General features: G+C 42.0%; 1 protein-coding gene across 2 annotated transcripts in view; it reads right to left on the bottom strand.

The window, feature by feature from the left end:
- Positions 1 to 25,945, bottom strand: part of FGGY (FGGY carbohydrate kinase domain containing) — a 384,196-nt gene that overhangs the window by 232,847 nt on the left and 125,404 nt on the right. For both annotated transcript variants that reach the window (XM_033917103.1, XM_033917104.1), the window contains one exon: positions 1,325 to 1,440. In XM_033917103.1, the coding sequence (XP_033772994.1) occupies positions 1,325 to 1,440 (116 nt within the window). The remainder of the gene's footprint in view (positions 1 to 1,324; positions 1,441 to 25,945) is intronic.

The following is a 25,945-nucleotide window of genomic DNA, read 5'->3' on the forward strand; positions in this document are numbered from 1 at the left end:
ATTAGAGAAACTGGGCCTCTTCTCCCTCGAACAGAGGAGATTGAGAGGGGACATGATCGAAACATTCAAGGTACTGAAGGGGATAGACTTAGTAGATAAGGACAGGTTGTTCACCCTCTCCAAGGAAGGGAGAATGAGAGGGCACTCTCTAAAATTGAAAGGGGATAGATTCCGTACGAACATAAGGAAGTTCTTCTTCACCCAGAGAGTGGTAGAATACTTGAACGCTCTTCCGGAGTCTATCATAGGGGAAAACACCCTCCAGGGATTCAAGACAAAGTTAGACAAGTTCCTGCTGAACCAGAATGTACGCAGGTAAGGCTAGATTCAGGGCGCTGTTCTTTGACCAGAGGGCCACCATGTGAGCGGACTGCTGGGTACGATGGACCACTGGTCTGACCCAGCAGCAGCAATTCTTATGTTCCCTTCATACAAAACCCGTAATAATTTTAGGGAATCTATTAATTGCTTGAATTAAAGCGTGTGAACTGGAGGAAAAGACCTCAGACACTTGCAAACTAAAACTGAAGGTTGCTCACGTAGCGACACTACCACGACTGCCTATCATTTCTATGGTGCTGCCCGACGTAGGCAGCACTGTCCGTTAAACATGCGTTAGAGGGTTTTTAGCACAGGCTGGCGTGGTAGGATTCCTATGAGCGTCAGAGCACAGAGCACTTACCTCACCATCCTGCACTAAAGACCTCTAGTGCAGCTTGATAAACGGAGGATTAGATAATACAAAAATTGATGGGGGGTGGGTTATTTTAAAGAAAGCCACAACTCATTCCCCCAATAAATAGAGGCAGCTATTATTGCAATGACATTATGTTGTATGATTTTTTTGTGAAAATTTCACTAGACTGTTCATAACTATTGTAACACAAATAAACTTAAGATAGTCAACAAAGGCTAGAAAATGTCTTGTGGTAATTTTGACATTTGGGGAGATGGAACAGGGTATAATGAATAGGGCATATTCTTATCAACTGTTCTTGTAGCAGTGACTTAATACAATTTTACCGTAGCATTGCTGTAATTTATCCCCTGTGTCACTGTGATGCCTACTAATATGAATCATAATTAATTACATCTACGAAAATTAAGTAGCAGTGGGCTGAATCACTATGAGAGACTAATGAATAAGTTATTGTAACTGTTCTCCACAGTGCTTAAAATAAATATTATGCAGTCATTATTTTTCTTAATAGTTTGACAAAGATATCTATTATATCTATAGCAATTATTGATCTGTATATTTGTATCTCTACCTATAAAATTATATATAACAAGAAATCTGTTTGAAACATTTCATGTACTGTACCTATTTTTGTGTAATTGTCCATTACAAAATCTTCTAGTCCGATTAGCTCCCAGAAACTGTTATCCCAACCGTGGCTTGAAGAATATGTCCATTTGCACACCAAAGTACATAAGGACCTAATGAAATCAGATAAAATAACATCTTATTATCAAAGTGCCACCATTCATTAACTAGAGGGCAGAAAACAGGGCTTTCCAAGTGGAAATGGAGCGTTTCAAAAACTGCCCTCCACACATGAGAGTAAAGTTGCAGAGATTTTACACTTGTGTGTGTACTGTCCAAAAGCTGCCCTCCACAAAGAGAAAACTGATTAGATTTAAGGACAGACAGAAAAGCTTTCCCAGTACAAAGTACACATATATCTCTATTTACAGCAGTGATTCCCAACCCTGTCCTGGAGGAACACCAGGCCCATCGGGTTTTCAGGCTAGCCCTAATGAATATGCATGAGAGAGATTTGCATAGGATGGAAGTGATAGGCATGCAAATTTGCTTCATGCATATTCATTAGGGCTAGCCTGAAAACCCGATTGGCCTGGTGTTCCTCCAGGACAGGGTTGGGAACCACTGGTTTACAGCACATTCATAGTTAGATATTAAGTAGGATGTGAGGCATGATCACAAAAGAGAAATTTGGTGGGTGCTGAAATAAATGCAAAGGGATTTAATAATAATCTTGGTCTCCTTACCCAATATTAGATATAGCCTACGGGGCTCATAATAAAAAAAGAAAATATCTAAAATGTGGCCTAAATGGGTACTTGGACGATCAAAAAGCCTGATCTTCCAAGTACCCATAATCAAAGCTGGTTCTAGAAGTATCTAAAACCAGCTTAGGCCTTTCCTCTGCCTCTAAACGCATAGAACGAAAAGAGGCGTTTTTTAGAGGAGGGGAAAGGGCGGGCGGTGGGCAGGAGGTGGGCCGACCTACACCCAGGCGTACAGCAGGTATAACCAAAAGTTTAGGCAGGTTGTCTAGTCGGCACTTATACGTTTTGACTTAGATCAAGTCAAAACAGGTATAAGTGCCGGAAAAGGGGCCGCTAAGCTGATCGCTGCAGCTCAGCGGCCCCAGCAACCTGCCTACTACCTACTGAAACCGCTGCAGGAGAGATGGCTCATCTCTCCTGCTGCAATGGTGATTGCCCACCCCCCCCTCCGAACCACGGCACTTCGGGGGTGAGCATTGTGGCATCGAGGGTCCGGGGAGGCGTTCATGGGAGGAGGGTGCGTCGAGGGCAGGAGGGCCTGGGATCCCTGCTGCCCAATCGTAATCGGTGAGGGAGGGTGGATCGTGGTGCTGCGGGGCAAGAGGGCTTCTCACTGCTCTATTTCTTGGGCCTAAATTATAGCTGCATGTTTTAATCGTTATGCTAGTATTCTATATAAAAAGATAGCTACCAATGTTCCTTTATAGAATAGGTCCTTCTGGGTGCACAGTGATAGAATTACTTTTCTTTAAGAACACTGGTCGGATCTTTTCCAGATAAGCCCCGCCACTAATGGAAAAAGTGGACGCGCCGAAAGTTAAGCCCCGCCACCTTTTGCCAGCGCACGCAACCTTAACCAGTGAAGTTCTCAGCACAACGGCCCCACAACGCTGCGCGATGTGTATAAAGTAAAGTGGGGGGGGGTTCCCCCCCACGCCCCCCCCCGTCGGAGCACCCAAAAAAGATTATAAAAAAGAGGATATGAAACTTAACATTATAAAAAAATAGGATAAACTGTCGACCATTTTTTAAGGGCTCCGACGGGGGGGGGGGGGGCGTGGGGGGGGGGGGGGCGTGGGGGGGGAACCCCCCACTTTACTTTCTACAGATCGCGCCTCTTTTTTATAATTTTTTTTTGGGTGGCGGGGGTTAACTTTTTTGCGGGGCTTATCTGGAAAAGATCCCATTGGTCTATTAACAGCAGGTTAACAGATGCATCACGTTCGTCAGATCCATATTAACAAATGTATAGAAACTGTTTTAGAACCAAAGAGTTCTGGAATGCTGTTTCCATTCTGAAATGTAGTTTCAAGTGGGTGTCATTCCAGTCATGACTGTAGTTCCTAACACAGCAGCAAAGGTAAGAACGAACAAACCAGTGGCAGCCTGAGAAGAAAATGTGACAACCCACCAACATAATGTTTTCCACAGACAGAAGAATAACAGATGCTAAGGCAGAGCTTTCCAAGTAATGACGCTTGTTGCTTTGCATTGAAAGCGTCATTTGGAGAAAAACAGACACAAACTTCTGCCAGCAATAAGGCATGGCCTCTAAATTAGTACATAATCGACCAAACTTCATGCCTTAAAACACAACTCTTCCAAAAAAGATAGAAGGGCGGACATTAAAAGGAAAATTTTACAAACTGGGTGCTATTTCTAATCCCCCCCCCCCCATTTATTTCAACAGCAAAATTCAGTAACACCAAGCCATGATAACTTTACAATCTACCAATCAGTTTCACTGTTGGTTCAATAAAGACAACTTCATATCAACATCCAATGAATATCTGTGGCTATATAGACGTTTTGTATGTAACCCCGTTCCCGCAAATATACTCTCCCCCAATGCACTGACTGAAAAACAACTTCCTTAATAGAGTTGACTATGGGGCTTATTAAAAAAAAAAAAAAGTCCAAAAAGTGGCACAAAGGGGTAGATGGATGTTTTTCTCGTCAAACCTCCCAATTCGCTATTTTCAAACCTACTTTCTAGAGAGATTTCTATGCTATTCATCTGCAGTTAGTCTAAATCTCAAGGGGGCGTGTAAGAGGCTTGGTATGGGCAGGAGAAGAGTGGGCTTATAACGTGGACATTTTTCTTGCCATAATCGAACATTTCAGAAAATGTTGGGGTTAGATCTGTTTTAATAACGAATAAGTGCAAAAAGGTGCCTTAACTGAACAGATGACTACTGGAGGGATGTAAACATGACCCTCCACACTCCCCAAAGAAGTGAATGAAACAGTACATATCTGCCTGTATGACAGCTTCAGATATTATGGCCAGTCCTAGTGGAGCAGCAAACAGTTTCTTGGAGTAGCCAAGTGGGCGGTGTAGTCTACCATAGAGATAGGGACTCTTGCCCATATCCTACTCTAAGTACTACACTTATGATGTAATGCGAGTCTTCCACAACCCATCCAAATCCTTCTGTACCTACATATAGATGACACCTGAGGCATAAGGACTACTGGGGAGGTATACAGTTGGGTCCAGTAGGTTTCTGGTTGAGTCTTGGAAGGCTCCCCATACACTATAAGGGGGTTATGATGAGATGTGTACCTGGGCCTTTTTATGTGAAGTTCACTGCTGTGGTGTCCCACTGCTGTGCTGGGATGTCTGCATAGCCAGTCTACTAAAAATACTGGCCCCTCCTACATCCCAATGTTTTGTTTTATGTGGGAGGGGCCAGTATTTTTAGTAGACTGGCTATGCAGACATCCCAGCACAGCAGTGGGACACCACAGCAGTGAACTTCACATAAAAAGGCCCAGGTACACATCTCATCATAACCCCCTTATAGTGTATGGGGAGCCTTCCAAGACTCAACCAGAAACCTACTGGACCCAACTGTATACCTCCCAATGTTTTGTTTTATGTGGGGTTTTTTTGGACATGTTTTTTTAAAAAATGGTTCAAATATTTATTTAAAAATGTTTTATACCGTCAGAAACTCAGTGGTTTACAAAATTGATATACATAAAATATAAAACACAAATACAGTGAACCAAAACTCAATATCAACATACATAGATAGATACACATCTGGAAAATGGCCATTTTCAAAAACACAAGATAGACATTTTGCAGTTTCGAAAATGGTCATGTTCGCTACTGGACTTTTGTGCATCTCTCTGCAAAACGTTCAATCTTGGATTTGGACATTTTATCGAAAATGCCTTTCCACGTGTTATTTCTGCTCCATGGCCAGCTTCACACTGCATGACCTGAGCTCAGTTTCCGTCATGGATACTAACATTTATGCTTCCACTGTGTGCATAAATTCTTAGAATATTAGCATATACATGCATATGCAAAATCCCTTTAATAGGTTCAATAATCGGAAAAAAAAAATAAATAAATAATGAATTGGGTGATAGACACCTACCCAATTCTATAAAAGGTAGGTGCCTATTGCATGGTGCTTAGCGGCACCTAATGCCTAAGTAGATGTCTCTATGGGCGGAGTATGACTTAGGCGCCTGAAATGTAGGCCTTTAAAAACCTCACCTACATTTCTGGCGCCTAAGTTTCCGGCGCCGCTAGGCGTGATTCTGCAAACAGTGCTTAAATGTAACTGACATACAGCTGGAGCCATTTTTCTAGGCAATGGCTGATTTAGGCGCTGTTTACAGAATCTGCCAGTGTAGGTTTATTACTCATATTCTGCTTTCACCCAAGGCAGAGTAACCTCAAAAATACATAAAAACTATTTGCAATAAAGTGCAAAAAGAACATAATGTAGCATCAGAATAGACTCCAAAATAACAACAAAATAGTCTATATTAAGGGTGATAATCCAAGTCTAGGTCTTATTCAAATATAGTCCCATACTCTGCTCTAAATTGGCTAATGGTAACTGATTACACTTTTCTGGTACAATAATCATAAAAGTTCGTTATCTAGTCTCCTCAAAAGGAAAAAAAAAAAATCATAAAAGGACAGTAAGCAGACCAGCACCCTCAGATCGCAAAGAAAGTGGAGGGTAATAAACCTATATAAACAACTTCAAATAGTGCGGGAAGAAGAATGATAAAGGGCCACCAAAGCTCTATTCAGGAAGGGGGTGTACACAGAGGCAGGGTATGGACAGGACATAGATGGTGCTTACAACTTATACAAGTTACATATATCCCTGATGCAGTGATTTACTAACCTGACGGCTTATACTCACCTGGAGGCTTTGATCACCCTGCCCTATTACTTCTAGTTTAAAACCCTCTTTAGTAGATTAGCCAACCTACTGCCGAAGACACTTCTTCCCTTCTTTGATAGATGCAAACCGTCCCTGCCCAGAAGCCCTTGGAAAATCATCCCATGGTCCAGGTAGCCAAAATGCTCTCGACGACACTATCCATGTAACCATGCATTCAACTCCAGGATGTGAGTTTCTCTGCCCTGGCTTTTACCCTCAACAAGGAGAATGGATGAGAATGCCACCTGCGCACCTGACTGACCTGTGCAGCCGAAGGGAACGGTGACAGGAGGGTCCGCAGAGGCCAGCGTACCAGTGGCATTTGGTGGTAGCTGAAGGATACTCGGCCTACATCCTCAATTAGATGGTGAAGGATACGCGGCCTACACTTTATTATTATTCTCACGTTTGGTTTATTTACACGGAGTGTATGCCACGGATGGTGTGTGGTATAGGGCTAAAAATGGCCATTCCTGATGCCAGGGCTATTAGAAAAGCTTAAGAGCTTTGACCTTTGAGCTAACTGCTCTCATAGCTTATGAGTTCATACTGAGGATATACATAAAACATTATATGCATTATTTGGTTACTTTATATTGGGGTGTTCCACCCCCCCCCCTCCCCGTGGCATATCACTACAGTTTTGCTACATGATGAACTTTATTTGATAGTTTTGTATATTTGTTCTTCTATTCAGGGTTGTCTTTTTTTTTTTTTTTTTTGGGGGGGGTGAGATTTTATAGTGGCAAGTTTCCTCCTCCTCCTCACTGGAAAACTGGGAGCATTAAATGGCACCCGTGACATGCTTCTGAATGTTCATTCTGCAGTAAGCAAGGCGGCTCTGCCTTTGAAATAAACAAGTTGTTCTGTTTTAAAAGTTAAAGTGTGATAATCAATTGAGCTGCCTGTAAATGCTGAAGAACACGGCAGCCTCGGAAGGCTATGGTTCTCAGATTACCCAGTCGTGTATTAGTAGTTTCACAGGAACAGTTCATACCTCTCATACCATTCTTCAAACGGCCATTGATCCGAGGGCTTATTCCTGGAAAAAGGAAAGGTCTCTTCTCTGTGATCTTTGGGGGGCGCCAGATTTAAGGGCCGAGAAAAAATGAGGGCACCAAAATCAACAAGTCAACCTGTTTGCACAGTTTAGAACCAGTCATTTTTGTTATCCCCAGTTTTCGTTTTCTACAGCTTCTGGCAGAGAATAATTCTCACGGGAGGGGAAACGTTGTGTGCACATAGGCAAACATACAAAAAAAAACCCCAAACTTTTCTGGAAGGCAACATGGGATTTTAGCTGATCCTTAAACTTAGTCTGCAGAGGCAAAAAGTTTCACATTGTTATTTTTCCATTAGAAAAATTGTAAGTAATTAAGGAGGGTAGTTAATAGTTAAGTTCATTTCAGCCCTAACACACTTGATTTGCCCCTTAATGAATGCTGTAGGGCTATAACACATTTTAAACTGCTATAAAACATGTTCATCTAAGAGACCCTGAGTTACAGAGTAATCAGGTGCAAAGCACCTCATTACTATGCAAATACCATAATGCAGGTTGTGGTAAACACTAAAAGTTGCATTATTCCTAGAAAAATAACAGCAGCAAAAAAATTGCCATTATTTTTGCTTGCTTGGGAGCACTGAGCCACAAAGTCAGAGCCGCATACACTCAGCTGCTTCTTAGGGGGTCCATCCGAACTGAAACTAAGCTCCCTTTGATAATCCCCAATTACAAACCTCTGCCCCAGGACCATCCTATATCAGACCTCCCCCCCAAAGACCCCCATATATCTGATTCCCCCCAGTAACTCCTTTTTCCTCAAAAGCTTCTCATCCTCCTGAAGCTTCCCATTTAGTGAATGTTCCCCACATCCTCCTGAATGCCTTCCTGGGTCTAACTGGCATGGGTTTGGAGCTCCTATCACTTGGTTTAAAATGGGACCAATGACCCCTAGCAGTGGTCTCAATGTGGAGGAAGTGGAGAAGTAGCTCTCTATGTAAAGATCAATATCCAAGCGACCGAAATGCAAAGGACCTGGGGAGAGGAAGAAGCGATATGGATTGCTCTGAAAAGAGAAGATGGAACTTCTATCTACGTGGGTGTAGTCTACAGACCTCCGACTCAATCGCAGCAAATTGATAAGGATCTGATTGTGGATATCCAAAAGTTTGGAAGGAAAGAGGAGGTTCTGCTGTTGGGAGATTTCAACCTGCCGGATGCGGACTGGAATGTTCCGTCTGCGGAATCGGAAAGAAGTAGGGAGATTGTGGATGCCTTTCAAGAGGCTCTGCTCAGACAAATGGTGAAGGAACCCACAAGGGAAAAAGCGATATTGGATCTGGTCCTCACAAATGGAGAGAGTATCTCTAATGTTCGAGTGGGTGCTCACCTGGGTAGTAGCGATCATCAAACGGTTTGGTTTGATATAACGGCTAAAGTTGAGAGCGGCCGCACGATACTTAAAGTCCTAGATTTCAAACGTACGGACTTTAATGCAATGGGAAAGTACCTGAAGAAAGAGCTGTTAGGATGGGAGGACATAAGAGAAGTGGAAAGACAGTGGTCTAAGCTGAAAGGAGCGATAAAAATGGCTACGGACCTTTATGTGAAGAAAATCAATAAAAACAAGAGAAAAAGGAAGCCGATATGGTTCTCCAACCTAGTGGCTGAGAAAATAAAGGCGAAAGAGTTGGCGTTCATGAAATATAAAAAAAACCAAGAAGAGGAGAGCAGAAAGGACTACAGGGTGAAACTGAAAGAAGCCAAGAGAGATATACGTTTGGCGAAGGCACAGGCGGAAGAACAAATGGCTAAAAATGTAAAAAAGGGAGATACAAATTTATTCAGATATATTAGTGAAAGGAGGAAGATAAAAAATGGAATTGCTAGGCTAAAAGATGCTGGGAACAAATATGTGGAGAGTGATGAGGAGAAAGCAAATGTGCTAAACAAATACTTCTGTTCTGTGTTCACAGAAGAAAATCCTGGAGAAGGACCGAGATTGTCTGGCAAAGTTACACGAGAAAATGGAGTAGATTCTGCGCCGTTCACGGAGGAGGGTGTTTATGAGCAACTTGAAAAACTGAAGGTGGACAAAGCGATGGGACCAGACGGGATCCATCCCAGGATACTAAGGGAGCTCAGAGAGGTTCTGGCGAGTCCTATTAAAGACTTGTTCAACAAATCTCTGGAGACGGGAGTGATTCCTGGGGATTGGAGGAGAGCGGATGTGGTCCCTATTCATAAAAGTGGTCACAGGGATGAAGCAGGAAACTACAGGCCGGTGAGCCTCACTTCAGTTGTTGGAAAAATAATGGAAGTGTTGCTGAAAGAAAGGATAGTGTATTTCCTTGAATCTAATGGGTTACAGGATCCAAGGCAACATGGCTTTACAAAAGGTAAATCGTGCCAAACGAACCTGATTGAATTTTTTGATTGGGTGACCAGAGAGCTGGATCGAGGACATATGCTAGATGTAATTTACTTGGATTTCAGCAAAGCCTTTGATACAGTTCCTCATAGGAGGCTGTTGAACAAACTTGAAGGGCTGAAGTTAGGACCCAAAGTGGTGAACTGGGTCAGAAACTGGCTGTCGGACAGACGCCAGAGGGTGGTGGTTAATGGAAGTCGCTCGAAGGAAGGAAAGGTGACTAGTGGAGTCCCTCAGGGTTCGGTGCTGGGGCCAATCCTGTTCAATATGTATGTAAGTGACATTGCTGAAGGGTTAGAAGGAAAAGTGTGCCTTTTTGCAGATGATACCAAGATTTGTAACAGAGTAGACACCGAAGAGGGAGTAGAAAATATGAAAAAGGATCTGCAAAAGTTAGAGGAATAGTCTAATGCCTGGCAACTAAAATTCAATGCAAAGAAATGCAGAGTAATGCATTTGGGGATTAATAATAGGAAGGAACCGTATATGCTGGGAGGAGAGAAGCTGATATGCACGGACGGGGAGAGGGACCTTGGGGTGATAGTGTCCGAAGATCTAAAGGCGAAAAAACAGTGTGACAAGGCAGTGGCTGCTGCCAGAAGGATTCTGGGCTGTATAAAGAGAGGCGTAGTCAGTAGAAGGAAGAAGGTGTTGATGCCCCTGTACAGGTCATTGGTGAGGCCCCACTTGGAGTATTGTGTTCAGTTTTGGAGACCGTATCTGGCGAAAGATGTAAGAAGTCTTGAGGCGGCCCAGAGGAGGGCGACGAAAATGATAGGAGGCTTGCGCCAGAAGACGTATGAGGAGAGACTGGAAGCCCTGAATATGTATACCCTAGAGGAAAGGAGAGACAGGGGAGATATGATTCAGACGTTCAAATACTTAAAGGGTATTAACGTAGAACAAAATCTTTTCCAGAGAAAGGAAAATGGTAAAACCAGAGGACATAATTTGAGGTTGAGGGGTGGTAGATTCAGGGGCAATGTTAGGAAATTCTACTTTACGGAGAGGGTGGTGGATGCCTGGAATGCGCTCCCAAGAGAGGTGGTGGAGAGTAAAACTGTGACTGAGTTCAAAGAAGCGTGGGATGAACACAGAAGATTTAGAATCAGAAAATAATATTAAAGATTGAACTAGGCCAGTTACTGGGCAGACTTGTACGGTCTGTGTCTGTGTATGGCCGTTTGGAGGAGGATGGGCAGGGGAGGGCTTCAATGGCAGGGAGGGTGTAGATGGGCTGGAGTAAGTCTTAACAGAGATTTCGGCAGTTGGAACCCAAGCACAGTACCGGGTAAAGCTTTGGATTCTCGCCCAGAAATAGCTAAGAAAAAAAAAAATAAAAAATTTAAATTGAATCAGGTTGGGCAGACTGGATGGACCATTCGGGTCTTTATCTGCCGTCATCTACTATGTTACTATGTTACTATGTATTACCACTAGAGGTCAGTCTGCCATGCAAAGGACTTTGCAATTTGACCCCCTAGCAGTAGTACCACAAGCCTACTGCTAGGTGTCGTTGGCACCATTTTATAAGAATATACTGGAAATTGCTCCTGCTCCAACTCCATTAGTTCCCAGTGATTATGCCAGGTAGATCCCAAGGTAGGTCCCAAGTGGGGATCATTTCTTGATTGTGGTGGGTCTTCAGGAGGGGAACTTTAATCTGAGGACTTTGGGAACAGAGCTTGACCTGGGGAGCTTTGGGAGACGTTTTGAATAGGTAGGATATTTGGAGAAAGGGGGTTCATCAGGGAGATAAGATATAGGAGACTCTTGGGGGGGGGGGATTTAGGATTGGTAGAAGTAAGGAAGAGGTAGGGAACTACAGGCCGGTAAGTCTAAGCATATTAATAATAATAAATAATAATAATAACTTTATTTTTGCATACCGCAGTACCATAACAGTTCAGAGCGGTTAACAAAGTAAGAGACTGTACATAGACAGCGAAGTTGCAAACAAGACAATCAGAGACACAAGGCAGGGTTAAAAGGAGGGAGTCAAAGAAATAGGTTTTAATTGATTTCGTGAAAGTTTGATAGGAGGGTGAGTTAGAGATGAGAGTGGTTAGACATTTATTCCATTTGTCTGCTTGGAATGCCAGAGATCTATCAAGGAATCTCTTGTAGATAGAGCCCTTTAGGGACGGGAAGGCAAACAGGTAGGCATTACGTGTGCGGGTGGGGCCTGAAAGTTTTAGCAAAGAAACATGATGGCAGATAAAGGCCAAATGGCCCCTTCACAGAATAGTAAACCTGAGGCAACATGGATTTACTAGAGGCAAATCTTACCAAATATGATTGATTTCTTTGACTGGGTGACCAGATAACTGGATAGAGGGATAGCACTAGATGTGGTGTATTTAGATTTTAGCACAGCCTTTGACAGCGTTCCACACAGGAATCTAATAAATAAACTGAGTCCCCTTGGTATAGGCCCCAAAGTGATGGACTGGGTCAAGAGCTGGTTGAGTGGAAGGTGGCATAGGGTAGTGGTCAACGGAGATCATTCTGAGGAAAAACTTGTTACCAATGATGTGTTACAAGGTTTGGTTCTCAGGCCTGTTCTTTTTCATATTTTTGTATGCAATATTGCTGAAGGGGTGGACTGGTAGGGTTTGCCTCTATGCGGATGATACCAAAACCTGCAATAGAGCAGACATCCCTGATAGTGTGGAGAACATGAGAAAGGACCTATCAAACTTGAGGAATGGTCCAAAATTTGACAGCTAAGATTTAATGCTAAGAAATGTAAAGCCATGCATTTGAGGCTGCAAAAATCGAAGGAAAAGCTTCAGTTTAGGGGGTGAAGAACCTTTGTGCACGAAAGAGGAGCGGGACTTGGGTGTGATGATATGTGATGATCTTAAGGTGGCCAAATAGGTTGAAAAGGCAACAGTGAAAGCTAGAAGGATGCTAGGGTGCATAGGGAGAAGAATAGCCAGAAGGAAAAAGGAGGTATTGATGTCCCTGTATAAGACTTTGGTGAGACCTCATTTAGAATATTGTATACGATTCTGGAGACCACACCTTTAAAGAGATATAAATAGGTTAGATTTGGTCCAGAGGAAGGCTACTAAAATGGTTGGTGGTCTTCGTTATAAGGCGTACAGGGCAGACTTAAAGATTTCAATCTGTACACTTTGGAGGAAAGGCAGGAGAGGGGAGCTATGATAGAGATGTTTAAATACCTAGATGGCATAAATGCACATGAGTCTCTTTCAACTGAAAATAAACTCTGGAATGAGGAAGCATGGGATGAAGGTGAACAGGAATAGACTCAGAAGTAATCACATAAAATACATTTTCATAGAAAAGGTGGTGAATACATGGAATAGCCTCCTGATGGAGGTGATGGAGGCAAAAAGTATATCTGAATTGAAGAAAGCTTGGGATAAGTATGTTGGCTTTCTGAAGGAGAAGAAGGGCTAGTAGATGGCATGGTTAGGCAGACTAGATATACTATATGGCAGTGGTCTCAAACTCAAACCCTTTGCAGGGCCACATTTTGGATTTGTAGGTACTTGGAGGGCCTCAGAAAAAATAGTTAATGTCTTATTAAAGAAATGACAATTTTGCATGAGGTAAAACTCTTTATAGTTTATAAATCTTTCCTTTTGGCTAAGTCTTAATAATAATATTGTGATTTATAAGCTAAAGAGACATATGATCAAGAAACTATTTTATTTTACTTTTGTGATTATGATAAACATACTGAGAGCCTCAAAATAGTATCTGGCGGGCCGCGAGTTTGAGACCACTGCTCTACGGTCTATCTGCTTTCATTTTTCTATGTTTCAATCAGGACGAGCTCAATTTCACTGTGGATGCCACCTTTAAGAAGCAGTCCTGGAGTATCAGGCCGAAGCTCAGCACCTGCTGCTCCCAGACAATGTGAATAACCATGCTTGCAAATAGTATTATTAATATAGGGCTAAATTCTACGTATAGTTTCTAAAAAATCAGTACCCCAAAAATCACTATTCTATAAGCCATGCTTAAAGCTACGTCTAATTTATAGAATAGTGCTTACATCTTAATTCTATAGTTACACACTTAAAGAAATGCCCCGATCTGCCCATTCCCTATCCATTTCTATGTCCCCATTTTTTGATTTGTACATAAAATTTGGACACAGATCCCAAACCTAAATTGATGCATGTAACTTTTTTTTTTTTAATTTATTTATTTATTTATAGTTTTACAAATTGTTAAACAACAATGTGATAGAAATAAACATTTAAGAAGAAACATAACATAAATTATAAGTCAAAAATTCCACAGATTTAACTAAGTTCATAGTCCACAAATTAGGGAGAGAGAATCCTACACCTCCAAGGGAAGTTGGTTTTTCAAGAAATATTCATTCAAATTAAATTAGGAGATCAAACAGTTGGATTAAATTAAATTATCATCCTGGTTAATAGAAAAGGCATGGAGGGGATTGGAGCTTAACCAGCTGCCTTACCCTCAAGAAAAAATTTCAACTGATCAGGTTCATAAAATATATATCTATTATTTTGGTAGGTAATACAGCATTTACAGGGAAAACGTAACTGAAAAGTTGCTCCTATACTCAAAATTGACTGACGATAAGTTAAAAATTTCTTTCGTCTATCTTGAGTCCATTTTGATACATCAGGAAAGATTGAGACTTTTGAACCATGAAATTCTGAATTGTCAGTCTTGTAGAATAGACGAAGAACTACTTCCTTATCTTGTTGAAAAACAAAGGTTACCAATAAAGTTGCTCTTCCCATAATTTCTTCTTGTTGAGATGTTTCCAGGATAGCTGTGAGGTCTAAATCTCCTGCTACAGTTCCTTTTCCGTTATCCTCTTTAGGAATATTTAAATAATATGATTTATGTAACGGTGGTAAATTGTTTTCAGGAAATTTAAGAAGGAATGAAACAGTTCTCTTGCCGATTGGAATTTGGAAATAGGAAAATTTAAAAGTCTAAGGTTCAGACTCCTGTTAGCATTTTCCAAATTTTCCAATTTTCTAACAAGTATATTTTTATCCTTCAGTTGTAAATTAATTGAAAGCTTTCGCTTCAGTCACAGATTTTTCCAATTTGTCTATTCTATCGGATTGTTTTAGAAGTTTCTCATCAAAAGTCTTAAACTGTATGTTGGTACTCTGGGCTGAAGTGACGAATTGAGAGCATACCTTATACAGTAATTCCAAGCCACTCCAAATAGCCTCCATGTCTATAACATCAGGTCTTATCAAAGGAGGAAGCAAAGTTGTACCTGGAATCACTCCACTGGATTCCACTTTCTTCTTCTCTGTAGCATTACAGGATACTGTTCCTCCATCTTCCACTGTCGGCTGCAGACGAGCCGACAAGCTGTGCATCTCATCCGGGGTCAGAGGGGAAATCGGCAGCACCTCCGGAGGAAACAACTCCGGGGCTTCCTGTGCTGCCAACAACGTTCCCAACACCGTCCCGGGGCGAGGAGGAACTCCAGGTCCCATCGGGCTGAGCGAAGTCTCGCCCTCCAAGATTAAGGTCTGCCCCCCTCGGTCAGCGGACATGCCCGCTCCAACTGGGACGGCAAAGCTGGTAATCGCCGTCTGCATCGACGGCGAAGAGGCAGAGAAAGCCGGAAGAACGCCCCTCTGTCTTCCCCTGCGCTTCGGCATTGTAGGAACAGGAAAAAGGCAAGTAAATAGATAATTTGCCAATTGTGCAGAAGCCTCTCGCCGACGCGACTTACTCCATCGCCATCTTGGATCTCTCTCACGTATCACTCCATGCATGTAACTTTTAATTGATTTGAATTAATGATAGTAATTGCTTGTTAAAAAGGTTAATTACCTGTGCTAATTAGCTTTTTATTCAGTTAAATGAGGCACACAATTTAGGAACACAACCAAAATTGCACATACAATATTTGGCAGTTTTTATAGAATTAGGGGGATAATGTGGACATGAATAACCTGAAGTACTAAGTTACACAGCTTAGTTACTCCCGACTTATACTGCACCTTAATAATTATCCCCCAAAAGTCTTAGCTCCAAAAAATGTCTAAACAGACTTGCAGATTTTCTGCATTTTTTTTTTTTTGCTTTAATTTTGTTTGATCCTTAAATTTGACACAAGATTTTTTTTTTTTTTATAAAGATCTTTACTGAAATAATGCAAGTAATATCTCAACAGAAATAAAAATGACAGGAAATTATCTATATATATAAAATCGGAGGCATGTATGTGTGTATGTGCCGCGATCACGCAAAAATGGCTTGACCGATTTGAACGAAACTTGGTATGCAGATCCCTCACTACCTGGGGTGATATGTTCTGGGGGTCTCACGGCCCACCTGCACACGTGGGCGGAGCTACAAACAAAACATCAGATTTCACCCATTCATGTCAATGGAAAAAATGTAAAATGCTGCCATTCTCACAGTAATTCCAACTACCTGGGGTGATATGTTCTGGGGGTCTCGCGGCCCACCTGCTCACGTGGGCGGAGCTACAAACAGAATATCAGATTTCACCCATTCATGTCAATGGAAAAAAATTAAAAAGCTGCCATTCTCACAGTACTTCAAAAACGGCTTGACCGATTTGAACGAAACTTGGTATACAGATCCCTCACTACCTGGGGTAATATGTTCTGGGGGTCTCGTGGCCCACCTGCACACGTGGGCGGAGCTACAAACAGAAAATCTGATTTCACCCATTCATGTCAATGGAAAAAATGTACACAGCTGCCATTCTCACAGTAAATAAAAAATGGCTTCACCGATTTGAACAAAAAGCACAGTTACTTACCGTAACAGGTGTTATCCAGGGACAGCAGGCATATATTCTCACATGTGGGTGACGTCATCTACGGAGCCCCAGCGCGGACAGCTTTTCAAGCAAACTTGATTGAAGTTTCAAGTTTGCTACACTGCACCACGCATGTGCATGCCTTCTTGCCCACTAGAGGGCGCATCCCCACCTCGTGGTCCTCAGTTCCATATCCAGCAAAGAAGCCATCCCCGGGGAGGAGGGCGGGTTGTGAGAATATATGCCTGCTGTCCCTGGATAACACCTGTTACGGTAAGTAACTGTGCTTTATCCCAGGACAAGCAGGCATGATATTCTCACATGTGGGTGACCTCCAAGCCAACCAAAAAAGGGCAGGTGGGAGGATGGCAATTTAGGAAAACAGGTTACGTAACACCGACTGGCCAAACCGGCCGTCGCTTCTGGACAAAGTGTCCAGACAGTAGTGGGAGGTGAACGTATGAACCGAAGACCAAGTGGCAGCTTTACATATGTCCTCCACAGGAGTAGACCGGAGGAAAGCAACAGAAGCTGCCATAGCCCGGACCTTATGCCCCGTGACTCGACCATGGAGCGTGAGACCAGCCTGAGCGTAGCAAAAAGAAATACAAGCAGCCAACCAGTTGGACAAGGTGCGCTTGGAAACAGGATGTCCCAACCGATTAGGATCAAAAGACAAAAACAATTGAGGAACCTTCCAATGAGACTTGGTACGATGGAGATAAAAGGCCAACGCCCTCTTACAGTCAAGCGTGTGAAGCGCCGCCTCACCAGGATGAGAGTGAGGCTTCGGGAAGAACACCGGAAGAACAATGGACTGATTGAGATGGAAATCAGACACAACCTTAGGCAAAAATTTAGGATGGGTGCGAAGAACCACCTTGTCATGAGGACCACGAGGTGGGGATGCGCCCTCTAGTGGGCAAGAAGGCATGCACATGCGTGGTGCAGTGTAGCAAACTTGAAACTTCAATCAAGTTTGCTTGAAAAGCTGTCCGCGCTGGGGCTCCGTAGATGACGTCACCCACATGTGAGAATATCATGCCTGCTTGTCCTGGGATAACTTGGTATGCAGATCCCTCACTACCTGGGGTGATATGTTCTGGGGGTCTCTTCACCCAAGAATTTATATGTTCTTGCTCCTGGAGGTGAAACTAAAAATGTTGTTTATAATCAAGTTTTGTGTTTGTTGTATTGTATTCATTTTGTCAAATATTTCACATTATAATTTGAATATTTTACTTTTTATAAAGCTGTAAAAATATAATTTCATTCACCACTATAAAGTATCTTTATTTGAATCCATTTACAGTGTTATTGCTATAATTAAATACCCGTGCAACGCCGGGGCATCAGCTAGTACTAAATAATTACACATACAGCTGCAAGAAGGGTGATAGTGTGAGGCAAAGATGGTTTCATCTCACCTCTTTAATATTTTGTATATCTAGTAATTACCGTATATACTTGACTATAAATTGAGAAATCTGAGCAAAAAAAAAGGCTTTCCCCCAAAAAAGGTTGTCTTATCTATGAGTAACACCTGTAACGCAAAAAAAAAAAAAAAAAAAAGTGGCATTCCCCCATCCCCACATACTTTCACAATTCTTTTCCACAAAGTACTGCAGTGGTACATATCTAAGCTGCCTGAGGTCTGCTCGAGTGTACCCTCTGACCCGTTCCATTCGTATGAAGCAGGAAGTTGAGTTAGAGGGGATGGAGTGAAACAGAAGGTGCAATCCGGGGCAGAGCTCAGGCAGTTTTAGGTGTATTTCTGCAGTGCTGGTGTTTTGTAGAAGAGAGATTTGAATGTACTGTACCTGGGGGGGGGGGGGAGAGGAGACAGATTGAGATGCCGGAAAGATGCTCATGCTGCTGGTGGTGGGGAAGGGAAGAGACCAATTAAAAAGAGGCGTAATTAGGGTTGCAGCAGAAAAGGCATACTGGCAGTGGTCTGTGTGTGTGTGAGGGGGGGGAAGGGTCAGCAGAAAGGGCGTGCTGGATTTATGTGGTGGAGTGTGAGGCAGGGAGAAACATGTGTATGTGTTTATAGCTTCAACTTATACACAGGTCACGTCAATTTTGCCCATTTTTGGCCCCAAAACTACCCTCAAATTATACACAAGATCAACTTATAATAGAGTATATACGGTATGCCAGATAAAAGTCTTGTGTCAGTTTCCTTATATACCTATTATCCATCAATTAAATGTGCTTATTGTAGGGTGTAATTAGCAGTAATAATAGTGACCTCATCACCACTGTCTGTTTTCCTAACATTACATTAAAGTTGCAAAGTCAGGGATTTTCAGGAATGAGATTTGCCTCTCTGAAGAAAACAGACCCCAATACTGCTGGCCTAATACATCTTCTGCCTTTATCACTCATAAAGCATCTATCACCCACAAAACCACCGACACTTTATAGTTATCATCAAAAGCAAACTAAAATCAGTGCAGGACAAATAAATCATAACTAGCATAAAAAGTCACCCTAGGTTAGTGGATCTATGAAATATTTTCTCAGCCCAAGTTCTGAAAGAGTAATATGAGGAGAAAAGCTAAGTAATAAGTGCTGTGCTTCATTTTCCATTGCAGTCTAAGAATTCTATAATTGATTAAGGTTAATAAATGAAACAGTAAATCACAGTACACAAATGAGAGGATGCTGCACAGTTCTCTGTCCAACAGCAGCAAAATAATGCTCAGAATTTAGGAAGCTGGTTGGTTGAGCTGCAAACTTTTCAGCACCACTTTGTATGTAATAAAAGTGAGCCAAGTATAGGACAAGCAAGCTATTGTGACATCACTGATGAGACTGGCTCTTATTGGTTGAATGAGGCATTATGACATCACAATCTCAGCTCTGGTTACCAGAGACTGAAAGTCTTCACACTATCAGGGGGGTGCTGAAAAGTTCTCAACCTAGGCAAGAAGAGAATGACATGGATATGGTTCAATCAATGATCTGAAACAATGTCAAAACAGAGAATTTTGTTTCTACAAATTGGCACTTAACGAAATAAGATAACACTCTTTTCAGTTACAGGGGCAAAATCATGCTCAGATTTTAGGAAGTTCGTTGGTTGGGATGAGAACTTTGTAGCACCCCCTCGTTGTAGTAACATAGCATAACAATCTGCTTCTATACCCCAGTACCGTAAAGCTCCTCGCAGTTTACAAAAGCAAAGTAGTTAAATAGGATGAAATATCTTAATTACCCAAATATTTAGGGCTCCTTTTACTAAGCTGCGTTAGGGCTTTAACGCGCGGAATAGCGCACGCTACATTGCCACGCGCGTAATTTCCTGCATGCGTTAAAAACACTAGCACACCTTAGTAAAAGGAGCTAAGATTTAATGCTAAGAAATGCAAAGGCATGCATTTGGGCTGCAAAAACCTGAGGGAACGGTACAGTTTAGGGGGTGAAGAACTTTGGGGCACAAAAGAGGAGCAGGACTTGGGTGTGATAGTATGTGATGATCATAAGGTGGAAAAATTGATGGCAAAAGCTAGAAGGATGCTTAGGGAGAGGAATGGCTAGTAGGGAAAAGGAGATAACGATGACCCAGTATAAGACTCTGGTGAGGCCTCATTTAGAATATTGTGTACAATTCTGGAGACCTTCAGAAAGATATAAACAAGATGGAGTTGGTCCAGGATGACTACTAAAATGGCCAATGGTCTTCGGCATAAAGCATATGGGAAAGGTATAGTTTAGGGAGTGAAAAACCTATGTGTATGACAGAAGAGCGGGACTTGGGTATTATTGTATGTGATCATCTTAAGATGGCCAAACAGGTTGAAAAGGTGATGGCGAAAGCTAGAAGGATGCTAGGGTGCATAGGGAAAGGTATGGCCAGTAAGAAAAAGGAGGTATTGATGCCCCTGGATAGGACTTTGGTGAGACTTCATTTAGAATGTTGTGCACAATTCTGGAGTCTGCACCTTCAAAAAGATATAAAAAGGATGGAATTGGTTCAGAGGAAGGCTACTAAAATGGTATGTGGTCTTCATCATAAGGTGTATGGGGTATGTGATGAGTTTAAGGTGGCCAAATAGGTTGAAAAGGCAACAGTGAAAGCTAGAAGGATGCTAGGGTGCATAGGGAGAGGAATGACCAAAAGGAAAAAGAAGGTATTGATGTCCCTGTATAAGACTCTGGTGAGACCTCATTTAGAATATTGTATACAATTATGGACACCACACCTTTAAAGAGATATAAATAGGTTAGATTTGGTCCAGAGGAAGGCTACTAAAATGGTTGGTGGTCTTTGTTATAAGGCGTACAGGGCAGACTTAAAGATTTCAATCTGTACACTTTGGAGGAAAGGCAGGAGAGGGGAGCTATGATAGAGATGTTTAAATACCTACATGGCATATATGCACATGAGATGATTCTCAATTGAAATGAAACTCTTGAATGAGGGGGCATATGATGAAGGTGAAAGGGGATAGAATAAGTAACCTCAGAAAATAATATTCAATCTACCACCCTTTCTGTAAAGAAGTATTTTCTTACTGTAGTGAGTGCGTGGAACGGTCTCCCGGTGGAGGTGAAAAGTGTATCTGAATCCAAGAAAGCTTGGGACAAGTATATTAGCTCTCTGGGGGAGAGGAAGGGATGGCAGATGGCATGTTATAGTCAGACTAGATAGGATATATGGTCTTTATCTTCCTTCATTTTCTGTTTCACCTTTTACCTATTCAGGTTAGAAAACAGACTTGCACACTATAACCCAAACAGTTCTGACTTTTTAAAAAATAGATTTGATATATGGATGCTGCACATTACAGGGGCTTCAGATGGGACCAGTCTGGGAGGTCAAGATGGGAGACCTAACTATCAGATCAGCTAGTTACTGGAGATAACTAGGACCATATAGGAAAATATCATGCCACTTAGCCCTCAAACCAGACATTTAGGTGTCAGGGATTGGCTGGTGGTATAGTTAAAAATCATAGCTAAGAAGACGGAAGCAAAAGTCAAAACACTACTTTCCCAAGTAAAAATCTCATCTTGACTGCAAAGCGTGATGATAGAAGTATTGTGGTGTGGGACTGCATTGAAGTCTTAGGAACTAGATCTCTTGCCTTCATTAATGGACTCATGAATTTTGGTTTAATATCAGAAGATTCTAGAAAGGAGTATGAGGCCATCTATCTATGAAAGGAGGCTGAGCCAAAAGATGGTCATATAGCAACACAACATCCCTAAACATTCAAGAAAAACTTCCACAGAATAGCTGAAGAAGAAGAGATGTCATGTTTTGGATTGACCAAGTCAAAGCTCTGGCCTAAACCCTACTGAAATGTGGCATGACTGAGGAGAGCTGTTTGTGCAAGAAAGCTCTCCATATCACACACAAAGGACAAAATTCTTCAAGGGCAATATGAGAGATTATTCAATGGTTACAGAAAACATAGCTGAATTTGTTGCTGCTCAAGGAGATATCATTACATACTGGAGGTTTCAATACATTTTCACACAAGAATATGTACTGTTCAATCTTTCTGTTAAATAATCAAAAGTTATTTATTAAATAGGCAATCTTTCTCTCTTATTAAGGTTTAAAATTAAGATCTATACAATCATGCTTTAAGGGGGTCTGAAACCCTTTTCTTCCTTTCATTTTCTTTCCTACAATATTTTAACCATGAACAGTCTTGATTATCTGGTTAACAGTTAAGCAGGAGAGAACTATATTTAGAGAAAAACGAACATGGTAGTTTGGTTACAACAGATGGTCTTGCCATTGAAACCTAAGAGCAGAGCTATGGCTGGTTCATTCTCTGACACTAATAGAAACTGTTCCTGCCCCACAGTGGGTTTTGCTTGGTGCAGTCACACCTTTCTAATAAATTCAACACTTGGTTCTTACAGTCCTGACATCCAGCCAACCAGCACATTTACAGAAATGTCGTAGGAAAATTAAAGGCAGGTTTGCACAGAAATGTGCCATCCAGAACAATCAGATACAGAATACACCCCAGAGCACTAATTTATGTTAAACCAAAATGGGAGTTGGTTCTAGGAAAGCTCCAAACGTGCCAAAAGTTATCGCACGGAGAGAACAAATAATGCCGTTTTTCATTTTTTGGTTGAAGCTATACATGTAAATTTGTGACCTCCCTGAAAGAAAACCAATTAATTAGTAATCAGCTTTTACTATTGTGCATACGTGACACAGCAGTGTCTGACATTCAAATATAATTGCCAGTAATGAATGTTATCTTATTTTAGAGAGGGCAGGAACGCAAAGAAAGGGCTGTGTGTTCCAGAGGCAATGTTGCACCGAGCCAAAAAGAGAATCTGGCATCCAGTCATTTGCTGTAACAGTACCAGGCTACTATGAAATTTATGAGGTACGACCCACTGAGTGCATACTTGAAAGAATCAAAGAAAAGGCTGAGGGCTCAAATTCACAGGGATGTAAGAAGATCTGACTCTGTACTCATGAGTTACTACTCGAGGTCTCCCAGGCAGATTGGATTTAAGTCATGGGCTCAAATGCTCAAGGCCATTCTATACTATACCAGGCTATCTGTCTTTCATTCCTTTCATCTTCACAACAATTTATACAACTTGCATTTATAATACAGTACTCTCAAATGCAGCAAACTGCTAGCATAGCATCACTTCAATGGTGTATAATACAACCAGTCTTAGACTTGTAAATGTCGATATTTTTTCCACTATTTTTGTAAAAAGACAATTATTCAGATTCCTCGATTTACAGATAAAGTGATTCTCATCTGACATTTCTTTAATCTTCAGCTAAAGTTCTATGAAGATAACGACATACCTAAGAAAGAAATAATTGTTTCACAGCCACTCAGGCTCGGATTCTAAATAGGATGCCCGGTCTCAGAAGCTGACGGGTGTCCTATACAGAATCGCACCTAAGCCCGCGTAAAAAGAACCTGATTCTCTAATCAACGTCCAGGTTACAGACGCTGGTTAGATAATTGGGTTGCTGCTAATAAGTTTAACGGCAACCCGTCTCCACCCCCCGCAAAGACTACCCAATCCCTCCTGCTGGAAACCCCCCACCCACCCCCTTAGATCGTCGGCAGGAGGGATGCTCAATCCCTCCTGCCTAGCATCCCTCAACCTAAGCTTCCGATTGGCTCAGGTGCCTAAGGCCCCTCATGGGCGGGGCCTTAGGCACCTGAGCCAATCAGGCCTTAGGCCCCCTCCCCAGTGATCCCACAAAGCACCAGGAAGGGGCAGGCTCGCTATTCAGATGGAAACGAAACTGCTGGACAGACAGAGGACCCGTCCGTCCATCAAGAAAGGTTAGAGGGAGATCGGTAGGGTTTAGGTGGGGTTAGGAGGGGTTCTAGTGAGGGGTGCAGGGATCCAGGTGGGGGTGGAGGGGGTCTGGGGGGTAGGATTGGGTGATTTACTGGGGGGAGTTCTGACAGGAAGGATTGGACATTCCTCCTGACGGCGATCTACGGAAGGGGGTTGCTGGGAAGGAGGAACCGGGCATCAAACATTGTAATTTTTAAGACAGCTTCATGTGGCCTAACAATTTTTGCTGCATGATCAACACAATATAATGCACTAAACAATAGACTCATATAAGTTGTATACAAATCACATTCACATATGACACCAATGAGAACAGGGGCTAGCCCAGGGACTCAGTGTCAGCAAGATGTCACCCAGAATCCTGGGTTTAATTCCCTTGATTGTCCCTGAGGATGGGGGATGTTTTAGCTAGATTTAGCATCTTGGATTCTGTGCTTTGGAAGGAGTTCCAATATATATGATGCCTAGTCTTGGAAATTATATACCACTTCTTCCCTTGAAAAAGTCATTCAAAAAAGTTAAATCTGGATAACAAACAAAAAGAAATGTATAAACTTAAAAGGAAGAAAACTGAGATTGAAGAAATATACCCAGGTTGTTACAATAAAGGACTGTGGTATTGTGATTCTAAGCAAGAGGTAGGCAACTCCGGTCCTCAAGGGCCAGAATCCAGTCGGGTTTTCAGAATTTCCCCAATGAATATGCATTGAAAGCAGTGCCTGCAAATAGGTCTTATGCATATTCATTGGGTAAATTCTGAAAACCCGACTGGATTCTGGTCCTCAAGGACCTGAGTTGCCCACCCCTGTTCTAAGCACTGCTTTTTTTTTTTTTTTTTTTTTTAACTGCATGTATGTATCAAACACCTGAACAGTTCACCAAAGTAAAAGTATTAAGACAACAGGTCATTCAGCAAATAACATTAACTGAGAAATATGTACATTATACAGCAAAGAAACTAAGCAACACAAAACCATATACAGTAAAACCTTGGATTGCAAGTAACTTGGTTTGCAAGTGTTTTGCAAGACAAGCAAAACATTTTATTAAATTTTAACGTGATATACAAGCTATGTCTTGCAATACAAGTACATACAGTATACACACATCACAAATGAGCCGATGGTTCTTCTCTCTCTGACGCTGCGTGAATGTAGTGACTGTTCTAAATGAGCGAGATGTTGCAATACAAGTACGTATAGTATTTTGTATTAAAGTTTTTGGGTTGTGGAACGAATCGTCTGAGTTTCCATTATTTCCTATTGGGAAATTTGCTTTGATATACGAGTGCTTTGGATAACAAGCATGCTTCTGGAACGAATTATGCTTGCAAACCAAGGTTTTACTGTATATATATGTTCTTGCAGTCCAACTGTTCATTTCCATTTTATGACAACCCCTCCCTACCCCCTCCCCAACCCTTCCATCTACCTCTCTGAGTTGCAAGAATTAAAGAACTACTATACCAGGCAAATTCATCTCCCCCCCCAAAAAAAAAAAAAAAAGTCACAGTGGACCAGATTTATTTCAAAATTTCCCCAGGAAATTTTGTTCCAGAGCATTTCGGTGACGGGACTAAATCGCGCGAGACAACAGCGCGCAGACAACTGAGCGCAGACAACTGAGCGCAAGGTTGACGGCACGCCGAAGAAAAGCACTATTTTAAAGGGCTCCAACGGGGGGTGTGGGGGGAACCCCCCCACTTTACTTAACAGATATTGCGCTGCCGTTGTGGGGGGTTTGGGGGGTTGTAACCCCCCATATTATACTTAAAACTGAACTTTTTCCCTAAAAAACAGGCAAAAAGTTTGGTTTCAAGTATAATGAGGGGGGTTACAACCCCCCAAAACCCCCACAATGCCAGCGCAATGTCTGTTAAGTAAAATAGGGGGATTCCCCACCAACACCCCCCGTTGGAACTCTTTAAAATAGTGCTTTTCTTCGGCGTGCCGTCAACCTTGCGCTCAGTTGTCTGCGCTCAGTTGTTGGCGCGCCGTTGTCTCGCGCGATTTTGTCTATGAACCGAGCATTTCACAAGAGTAACATCACTAATCTATTTTCTGGGTACTGAAAGCACTTGACCTTTGGCTTTCTATCTCACAACACACCCTACGGGATACATCAAAATTCTGTTATAGTATAGTGTCAAGCTATTTCTTATTTAAAAAATATAAGCCTTC

This window comes from Geotrypetes seraphini, chromosome 12 (assembly GCF_902459505.1).
Source record: "Geotrypetes seraphini chromosome 12, aGeoSer1.1, whole genome shotgun sequence".
NCBI lineage: Eukaryota > Metazoa > Chordata > Amphibia > Gymnophiona > Dermophiidae > Geotrypetes > Geotrypetes seraphini.